Source organism: Scophthalmus maximus, chromosome 9, assembly GCF_022379125.1.
Source record: "Scophthalmus maximus strain ysfricsl-2021 chromosome 9, ASM2237912v1, whole genome shotgun sequence".
NCBI lineage: Eukaryota > Metazoa > Chordata > Actinopteri > Pleuronectiformes > Scophthalmidae > Scophthalmus > Scophthalmus maximus.
Genome location: NC_061523.1, coordinates 7,976,476 through 7,986,734, shown reverse-complemented (window position 1 = coordinate 7,986,734; position 10,259 = coordinate 7,976,476). Strand labels below are relative to the sequence as shown.

The following is a 10,259-nucleotide window of genomic DNA, read 5'->3' as shown; positions in this document are numbered from 1 at the left end:
AGGAATTCTTACATGTCTAACAATGACACGGAGACATGGACGTCTCCATTTCATTTGAGTTTTTACCCAGGAGACGGGGAAAGACAGAGTCACACTCACCAATCACAGACGGCGTGTCACTGTTCTATCACCTTTCTAATTATAAACCTGAGCCTTCACTCTCCAAGAATGGAAGTTTAGCCAGGCCCATCTGTGGCCTAAAATTAGCCCCCATTCCCCCAGAAAGGACCCCCCCCCTTGTTAGCCAACACACACACACACACACACACACACACTTACGCACGCACACACACACACACTCACACACACACTTACGCACACGCACGCACACACACACACACACACACACACACACCATACTCCACTTTTCACAACTCACAGCTCCTGTGCAATCATCACACACTCCTTGGAGGACCATCGTCTCTCTCTTTCCTTCTCTCACGTGACTTGTGGCGAAAGTTTAAAAGGTTTTAACTTCTCTTTTAATATTTTTGGAAGTAACATCAGCCGACAACGCGGTGAGGTAAGTGTCTTGTTACGTTCAGAACCTGCTTGGGGCTGTTGAAGAAAACCTGCTATTGACCGAAGTCTGTGGACATTTGGGAGGGGGAGAAAAATTAATTTTGTGCGTCCATGCATAAAATGCTCTAATGTGTATTTTTTTAAGCCATGTACATTATGTCTGCTCCGTCTATTTAAGCTGTATTACTGTGATTTGCCCAATATACAGCAACTGTGTCACGTAAACAAGATGCAGTGGCTTATGGTATAGTATTGCTCAAAGTAGGAAACTGTCGTGGGCTTTCATGTTAAAACTTATATTAAAGTAAAAACCACGTCTGACAATATTAACCCGAGATGACAGGAGTATTTCAGCTTGTTTGTGTTGTGGGTGCATCAGCTCCCTTCTCTTGTCACCGCAGATGGAAGGGCTTTGACTCGCACTAGCCTGGAGTTACATTATGGTTCTGGACCAAGCTGTCAACATGAGTTTGATGGACATTTCCAAGATCTTCTCCCTGCTGCAGCCCAAGGAGGAGGATGAGGACAACGAGCAGTGTCAGGCCCTGAACAACGCCGTGAGCGGCGACAGCGCGGCCCTGCTCTCCGAGCTCCTGTCTCAGGAGAGTTACAGGAGGTCTATCAATGCTCGGTGCGGGTGGGGGGTCCCGGTCACCCCCTTGCGCACGGCCGCCGCTCTGGGACACCTGAGGTGCCTGGAGTTACTGTTGGAGCACGGCGCAGAGGTGAGATGCGACGAGAGAGAGAGAGTGCATTTTGTGGTGCAACTGGTCAGATGAGGATGATGAGATGTGTTTTTGAGAGTGGGCGTGGATGGGGGCAGGTGGGACACTACAAAACATGTGCCTGCTGGTGGGTGTAATGTATCCTAAGTGTCCTGTTTAACAACCCAAATTATTTTCATCACATTTTACACTTTGTGCATTAAAGCTGCTCTCACGAATATTTCGCTATGAATTATGGATCAAATGACTCTGTGTAATATAAAATAGCAGATCATCAGATCAGTTCTAGTCTTTTAGCATCTTTAAGTTAGGATTTGGTGTTGGTCATTCTGACTCAGCAGTTATCAGCATTAATCCCAGATGGCGGCTGTTTTAAAGGAGACATATTCTGCTCATACTCAGGTTCATACTTTTAATTTGAGTTACCGCTTGAAAAGGTTTACATGCTCTAATGTTCAGAAAAGGCATCATTATTCTCATACTGCCCATTCCTGCAGCTCCTCTTTTCACCCTCTGTCTAAAACGCCTGGATTTAATTTAGCCCCGCCCTCCCGATAAACCCCCAGTCTGCTCTGATTGGCCAGCTGGCCCAGACAGTTGTGATTGGTCAAAAAAATTCCAAAATGTGTAGGAAATGCCATGCCCATTCACTAGAAAAGTGGCAATTCTCAGATTGCAGGCGGGATTCCCCCAAAAGAGTTCAACTGTGACATCAGAGTGGGAGAGAAATCTGAACCAGTTGTTCAGAGCCAGCCTTTAGGCTCACAACAAAACCACAGGGTGGTCTTTGTTTCACATTTTGTGGGCTGGCAGGCTCCACAGATACACACACTTATTTGCATAAAGTGATTTTGCATAATATTTTACCTTTAAGTGAAGAACAGATCATATATTTGGCGGCTGGGTAGACCAAGCCTACTTGCCCCACTGTTTGCTGAGCTTGTGTTCCCTAATGCCAAACCACGTGGGGTTTTTCCTCCTGTGTCTAAATCCAGATTGACAGCCTGGATGTGAAGGCGCAGACGCCCCTGTTCACAGCGGTCAGTGGGAAACATCTGGACTGTGTGGTGGCCCTGCTGAAGGCCGGGGCCGATCCCAACGGCAGCCAGCACAACAACTGCTCCCCGGTGCTGACCGCCGCCCGGGAGGGTGACGTGGACGTGCTCCGAGAGCTGCTGCGCTACGGAGCCGAGGTGGACGCCAGACCCAAAGTGCCCGAGTGGGCCTCCAACGGCACGGCGTGCAGGGGGCCCCTCTACATCTCAGCTGTTTATGGACACCTGGACGGCTTTAAGCTGCTCCTCCTGCACGGGGCCAACCCCAACTACAACTGCACAGACGAGAAGCTGCTGGCCAGGATAAAGCAGCCAAAGACAGTTCTGGAGGTGTGTCTCCGTTATGGCTGCGGGGTGGAGTACATCCAGCTGCTCATAGACTTCGGGGCAGACGTGTATCTACCGACGCTGATCATCGACAAGACGACCAAGCAGAACGAAGCTCTGGCTCTGCTGCTCAAGGAGAGAGGTGAGGCGCTTGGTTGTGGCAGATTCTGCGCAAACTTTTCTGTGGAATGTCTCAAAAAGGCACATGTTGATCCATCTTTGTTTTTTTTCCCTTCTTCTCTTTGTGCGCCAAGTTTTTCCCAAAACACTGATGTCTCAGACTCGGCTGGCGATCCGAAGACACCTCCCCTTCTCTGATAAAGAGCCTGCCATTGACAGTCTGGACATTCCTCTGATCCTGAGAAACTACCTGAAGCACGGCACCTCTGAACTCATGTGATGCTCATGCCCGCCTCAGATATAGGCCTAATGGCCAGTGAATTTGATTTTTTACCTTCGCTGCTGTACCCACGACTGGATGATTGATTTTTAGACCATTAGTTTCCCACAAGCAGGACAAGATACCACGCACACACACAACCTCTCTAAGTGCACACTGTGTAATCTTTGTCCTTGACTTTGGCGGTCACTATTGTGACCAAGTGCTGTGAATTCCTGTTTTTATTATTTATATATGCACATTTATATCGATGTTTGTCACTTCCTGTAGCTGAGTTTTTTTTTCATAGATACTTTTTAAATCTGCAAAGCCTTCGTAAGAGTCTTATTTTACAACCACGAACAGGTGATCTTCCCTAAGGGCTCTGTTCTGGAGAATGTGCCATGTCCTTGGGAAGTGTAACACCAATGTTAGACCACTAGAGACCACAGTAACACTACATACAGTTTAGCTCTTGTCCAAATATGAGTCCTCTTCATCATCGGTTAATGCCCCTTTGTCATGGAATCACTACACAATCAGATGTGGTCCCGCTTCAGTTATCTAGAAATCCAGACACAACGAGAGAAACAAACAACACACACACACACACTGACCGCATCGCACCAGGACGTCTCAGATCTTCCCTGAAAAACAGCTCTGCATCTGTGGACTTCAAAACATTGGGAAGCCGAGCGATCAGCGAGCGATTCAGCGTGGCCAACTGGGAGAACATATTTGCATAAGTCTCATTACTTATTGATCACAGCATAGTTATTTGCAGGCTGCAGTTTGCAGCCGAAATTTAGTTCAAACTTTTCCTGGTGGCTTGCGAGTACCAGTCCGATTTGGCGTTCCTATGTTTTTATTCCCCAGTCAGGCCTTTTCTCGTGTCCAGGAGGAGTAAATGTGTCAGCTCCTGGGGAAGGGCCCCACAAACAGGAAGTGATGTCACACAACGGGAAGCCCAGCACAATGCTCTCACTCGACACGCAGTTCTGTAGAGGTTTTATTTTCAACAAAAGTACAGCTATATCAGATATGGATTTAAATTTTTTTTACAGCGAAGTACAACATATTCCCAGTGCTTCTGATTACATCAAAACATATAATGTACATACAGTTGACATCTCCACTCTCCCATTCACAGTTTCTGGATTGAATAGGCATTATTCTTAAGGTGTTTTCCATTTCTACAACAAATAATCAAACTCAAAAAAAAAAAGAAAAAGAAAAAAAGAGGCCAGCAAGAAAGAAAATGACTAATGTTTGCATATGGTGACAAAGGATACTGTGTGTAAATTCTTCTGTGAGAGGCAAAAATCCAGACCTCAAACTAGATGGTAATATACAATGGATAGATTTCAAAAGTGGGACGTCAGTCTTCTGTTTACCTACGCCACACACTGATATATGGCTCGGCTTTACCCTGACTATTCTGAAACAACTCAGGACTATGTAAGCGACTGCAAGGAGTTCCTACTCAGGAAGTTGCTATGCTAAGTGTGAGTGAGCACTGGTTACTGGCTCGTGCACACTCCCAGAAATGACAGATATCTGAACAAAATCTGGACAGTCTGCTAACTAATCTTGATTCTACGACTTGAAAAAGAAAAAAGAGAGAGAAAAAACAACAACTGCAAGGCCGGCTGTCCTCTCAGCTCGCAGTGCTGGTCAGACTGATAATCATATATATATATATATATATATATATATATATATATAAATAAAAACCAATAAAACCAACATATACATCCTTTGAACAGTGTGGCCAAAATGATGCTATTTAATACTGCATTCAATAAATACAAGTGAAGAATCAATTTGCACTGTCAAGTCATTGTACTCCGAAGGATCATTTGCCGTTTGAAACAAAAGCATGGTATGAATTGCAATGCAGTAGTGTGTCTCTGTGTGTGTGTGTGTGTGTGTGTGTGTGTGTGTGTTCAGGAATATGTTTATTTTTAGTTCATCCCGAGAGGTTGTCACATTTATTCAGCTCTTCTGCTTGACTACAAATCTGTACACAAACACCCATGATCGGTGCTAACTCCTATTTGGTTCACTGTTGTCATAGAAAAATTATACCCGTTTTTTTTTTCTTTTTTTCTTTTTTGCCTCAGCAGTTAATGGCATTCAAAAAAACCCCAGAATAACAAGCAGTTTGGACCATGACAGCGTAGGCTGGAGTCAAAAGAAAAGGAATAATAAAAGGTTTCGAACAATGTTACAGTTTACAGTACCCATCGTATCTGGGCAAAGAGGGCATCGGTGCCTTTCATTTTCGCCTGTCGCCAGTTCAGTCTTTTGCCTCAGAGCGAGGAGAAGATGTTTCCCAATGGGACTTGACACAAAATAAAAACAGAAGCTTACAACCTGTGATGTGAAGTGAGCAGGAGACAGGCCGACAGAGAAAAGAACTCCCTTCAGTGAGATGGTGTGGGCTCACAAATGAATGGTTCTGCGTTGAGGTAAAAAAAAAAAAAGAAAAAAGAAAAAAGAAATCCCATTGGGAGTTCAATGAAACTGAACACTCTGTTAAGAGTTGTTGTAAGTCTCATGCAAAATATCGGATGCCACAAGCATGCATTTTACCTGGTACTGAGGTCTACCGCACGCTAGAACTGGAACGACATTCGTCTCCAACGCAAAATACCAATATCCAAATATATGATCTGTTCTTTTTACAGTATTTACAGTGTGTAGCTGATAAAGGTAAAATAGATGACTCTCCTTGCGACTCATCGCGGTTACTAATATACTTTGAAATGTGAAACCCTACCTCGACTAATGGAAACCTGTTTCCTACAATATAGTCAAATGAAACCATTTCTCAGCATGTTAAATAGGTAAAAGGAATTCTACACAGTTTCTAAACATCTGAAATAAGAGTTAAAGTCTCTTTTTGTGCAATAAAATTACCGCTATGCAAGTGTGACATAATATATAATAAGGTGTTGTTTTTTTTAAATTTTTTATATAAGTGTTTCAGTCAGACAGCACAGTATCTACTCGTATGGAAAAGGCCTGACCTAAGTTTCTGTCCGAGTGGATCTCACGCACCGAGGAGCGAGGAATTCCCAGTGTGTACGAGAGAGAAGAGAGAGAGAGAGAGAGAGAGAGAGAGAAAGAGAGAGAGAAAAAGAAAGAGATGCAAGTCCCACACTGAAGGGAAAATACATGACTAATTCAAATCTGCCTGTGAAACTGAATAGATAATCACTAGTGGAATGCTGGAAGGCACTGTTAGATAGCATCTCTCTTCTCCGCAGCAGAACGGGCCAGCAAGTATGTGCATGATTATGTGTCCGTGTGTCTCTGTGTGTGTGTGTGTGTGTGTGCGCGCGCTCGTCGGCATGCTTGTGTCTGAATGTTGGTACTGGTGGTGGTGGTGGTGGTGGCGGCGTGAAGTTGGGAGGCGGGGGACGGGGGTATGGGGGGCGGGCGTAGCACGGGACCTGAGGTTATCATGGCCTGGGAACCATATCTTTTTGCTGTGCCAGACGAGGGCGTTATCTTCCACAAACAATCTCACTGGGAGCCATCTCTACAGACACCAGCAGTCAACTCACCCATTTCTCAACTTTCTTTTACTGAAACAGAACAGAAGTCACACAACATACAAAGCAACTCTAAGGTCTTTTTTTTTTTATGTGTGTGTCTCCAATAGGTTAATAAGGCCCGTAAGAAGGCAAACAAATGACATAGAACGATATATAACTCTTTCATATCACGTTGTAGTGAATAGTGAAGGTATATAATGATATATCACATTGCACAAAGTTGTCATACTGTATATGCGCTGTCCATCAGGTGATATAGTTCAACACAAAGTTTTTACTTGAGGTCAAAATATGAGCACACACCGTGGACAGGTGTTTCACTTACATTCCAACTGTAGAAAAAGAATACACCTTCAATGTTGCGTGTAAAGTGGGAGCTTCTCCTCAGCGGATCGTCTCCTTCCTGACACCCCAGTTGACGGGACTCTATGGCAGGAGCTCTGGCCCAGCAGCTTCGGGGACCTACGTTGATCGAACAAATCAATCTGATCGGGAGCCACAGTCCTTCGTAAAATCACCGAGCAGTGCCGCAGCTACGCGCCAGGGCATGGATCAGATCTGGGAAAAACGACGTGGCGCGAGCGGGGGGAGGGGAGGGGAGGGGAGGGGAGGGGGAGTGCCAAGATTTTGGAGCTGCCGTCCTCGGAGATGCACGGGTCCGTCAGAGGACACCTGCATGCTACGGAGTACATCCACCTTTCGGGCCTCCCTGCGTTTTTTGGCTAACACTTCTGCTGTGTACTTTTTTTTCCCAGCACTGACTCACGAACAAATCATTCAGTTTTCCTGCTCATCTATAATTGTTTCCGACCACTTCCCCTTGTGCTGGACAGGGCGCTTCCTATTTTGTCGCACTGTGGCGTTGCCCCTACCGAAACGAGAGTACTCCTCAGACTGAATATGTGCTGTGCTTTTTACAGTGTGAGCAATACAAAATAATTAAGTCAACTGAAGAAGAAGAAGTCTTTTTTTCTTTCTCTTTACCGCTGACATGAAAAAGAGAGAGACTATTTTAGGCCAGTGCATCAACTTCACTTTCAGCTCTCGGTGGACTTCTGGAGGTAGGCCGCGCTCTTTTCCGAAACACCCAGCGAGCTGCCAGCACAGTGCTACAGGGGTGGTCTCTGGGGAGAGTGGGGGAGGGGCTCTGACACAAAAGGCGGGCGGAGCGTAGCCCGCCGTATCTCCTGCTCCCAGCTGTGTCACCTGAGCGGCGAGCTCTACGTCAAATGCTACCCCACAGCCCCCCTCGGCGTGATTGGACATGAATACCCTGTCAAAAGTGCTCGGTGAGAGGATGTGAATATTCTATTGATGTTCCGACTATTGATTTGTTCCCTGACCCATCGTATCACAGCCAATGGCAGACGTCCAAGAGAATGAAGCGCATCCTCTGAGAGCCACTGACTCACAGAGGGCTGAGCAGGTGGGTAGAGCGATAGGGCGGACAAGAGAGGGAGGTGCGACGCTCGTGGACGTCAGAGGGCTCCTGCTGCATACGCAGACGGCAAGAGAAAGGGAGTGTGGAGCGTCAAATGTGAGGGGGGGGGGGGGGGCCCTGACCGGGTCTGTGACCAGAGGCAGGGTGGATCCAACGCAGGGGCGAAGCCAGGGGCTGAAGGCCCGTCGTCGTCGTCGTCGTCATTCAGTCCCACATTCAGGGGAATGCAACATAGCAGCACAGCAAGATCTCAGCCGTCTTTTTTTAGGACACAATCATACTATTGGGAGTGACCAGGCTTGGCCTCGTGTTTTCTTTCCAGGTGGCGGATTTAAAAATGAAATCATACAGTGTAACAATCTCAATAACTCCAGGACATTCAGGTGGTGTGAATAATGCAGAATCCGAGGGAAGGAGTTCATGACAAGTTGACTCAGCTGGAGAAGCATGATAACTAAGAACGTTACTAACATATATGAATTGAGTTTCTTTGTTTTTCCCCCTCAATTTTTTGAAAATCCAAGTCTTTAGTCCTCTTGCTGCTTCAGGTCACACTTTATATTAACATTGGTCCTTAACTTCGGAGTCCATTGTGTGTGTGTGTGTGTATGTGTGTGTGTTATGTTTTTCATATTTTTCTTCATCATGGGACATGATCATCCAGTGTTTAGTGCTTCTAAGAAAAATAGCTGGTCCTTCAGGAGAGTCTCTGTATCTCTATTTCTTAAATGGAGCTAATCTACTAAAATTCTGCCAGAAGGGAGCCTGGCCTCTTTTGGATTGACTGAATTCAAAAACCTCTCCTTGTGCCATGTCCTCCGTTACCTCATACTGCCCCGCACTGAGGGGGTCCTGGGGGGGCGGGTATGAGGGGGGCGTGCACCTGTTTACACCTAGAGAGGCAGGCGCGGAAAGAGCAAGAAGGGGAGGGCAGGGGGTTGAGGGGAAGGGGGACAAGGAGGCAGTGCAGGGCACAAAGCGAAAGAGACAAAGGAGGGAGGTAGATGGCAAAGAGGAAACATTGTCAGTATTGTATCTGGAGCGCACGCAAAACAACACAACATCGAGTCATGCTTCCACAGAAAACAGGCACTAGGACACACACAATGAGCCTTCGGTGTTAACATTCCCGCATATTAAACCTGAGATATGATACACTATGATCATATGATGACAGCTGAATTGGGAGAACATTGGAATTCAGCCCTAGCAATGACACAAGGGAGACTGAAGATGCTATTCAGACAAACGCTGTGGCAGGCAAACATGAGAACCGACAGATCACATCGGGCTACGATGAGGGAACAAGGCATTTGGACAAGGGACGCTGTTCTGCCATGTTTGCTGACAGCACTTCTGTTTGAATAGCACCCTCGACACTTGAGAGCACAAGAGTGGCGAAAGTAGAGCCAACAGGAAGCCGTTAATATGCATTTAACTACAGTCTACGATGTCGTTTCGCTACAGGACTACAAGCATCACAGCTAGTGGAGCTCGTGTACTTCAACATTGGATACAGTCAATAGTTGGCGATGGAAAATATTCAGAAGTTGCCATGGCATCTTAGAAATAAACATGAAAAGATGGGAAACAGTGGGGTATTTTTTTGCCCAACACTGTCTTAGCAGGTTAGAAGGAGTTCAATGTGTTTTTTTGCGTGTACTTTGGGAAGTCGGGTTATGCAGATTGAATTGCCAGCGTTAAGTCCAAACACCTCCCAATGCTGCTCAGCAGTTGCCATGGCATCTTAATGTGCTAGCTCTAAGAGGGAACTCTAATGCATATACCTTTATCATTCTCAAACCATGTCCATACAACATGGCCCTCTTTCTCAAGATGAAATCTATAAATGAATCTGAAATTCAAGAGAGTACTTCACCTTGTGCCAGCCATGTACACATACAGCACTTAGAGACACACAACATATACTTCTGACAGACATCTACGGGGGGTCCTAACATCGGAGAGAACATTCCAGCAATGGTCATTGGTTAATCAATACCTCAATGGATGATCATGCTCATTGTGTAACTGGCAGTAGCGAGAACATCAGTAATGGCAAATGTACAAACAACTAGCCTGCCGCTAAAAATGGCTAAAACTTAAAGGGCGTCACCAGCAGCTCGCACATGTGGGTCCTCTGCCTTCGTTGCTCTGTCGGCGACTAGCATCTCGAATAACGTGTTTTCACGTGTTCTTCTGTTACTGGGAAAGTGGGTTAATGTTGACGCCACAGTATTCGGACAT

At 45.9% G+C, this 10,259-nt stretch overlaps 2 protein-coding genes across 11 annotated transcripts in view; one reads left to right on the top strand and one right to left on the bottom strand.

Annotated features, from left to right (window-relative positions):
• The first annotated feature begins 338 nt into the window (after positions 1 to 338).
• Positions 339 to 3,338, top strand: LOC118319505 (ankyrin repeat and SOCS box protein 12-like). Of its 2 annotated transcripts, none has more exons than XM_047334455.1 (4): positions 339 to 523; positions 924 to 1,247; positions 2,243 to 2,771; positions 2,884 to 3,338. In XM_047334455.1, exons 2-4 carry the CDS (start codon positions 963 to 965, stop codon positions 3,027 to 3,029), a joined length of 960 nt encoding a protein of 319 aa, XP_047190411.1. In that variant the 5' UTR covers positions 339 to 523; positions 924 to 962; the 3' UTR covers positions 3,030 to 3,338. The 2 variants fall into 2 exon arrangements, with proteins under 2 accessions (XP_047190411.1, XP_035505848.1); XM_035649955.2 differs by having other exon boundaries at positions 902 to 1,247.
• Positions 3,339 to 4,004: 666 nt separating this feature from the next.
• LOC118319490 (rho guanine nucleotide exchange factor 9) overlaps positions 4,005 to 10,259 on the bottom strand; it is a 40,920-nt gene continuing 34,665 nt past the window's right edge. For 8 of the 9 annotated variants that reach the window (XM_035649919.2, XM_035649922.2, XM_035649920.2 and 5 more), the window contains one exon: positions 4,005 to 8,905. In XM_035649919.2, the coding sequence (XP_035505812.2) occupies positions 8,730 to 8,905 (176 nt within the window). In that variant the 3' untranslated portion in view covers positions 4,005 to 8,729. The remainder of the gene's footprint in view (positions 8,906 to 10,259) is intronic. The other variant, XM_035649921.2, reaches the window with a different exon arrangement.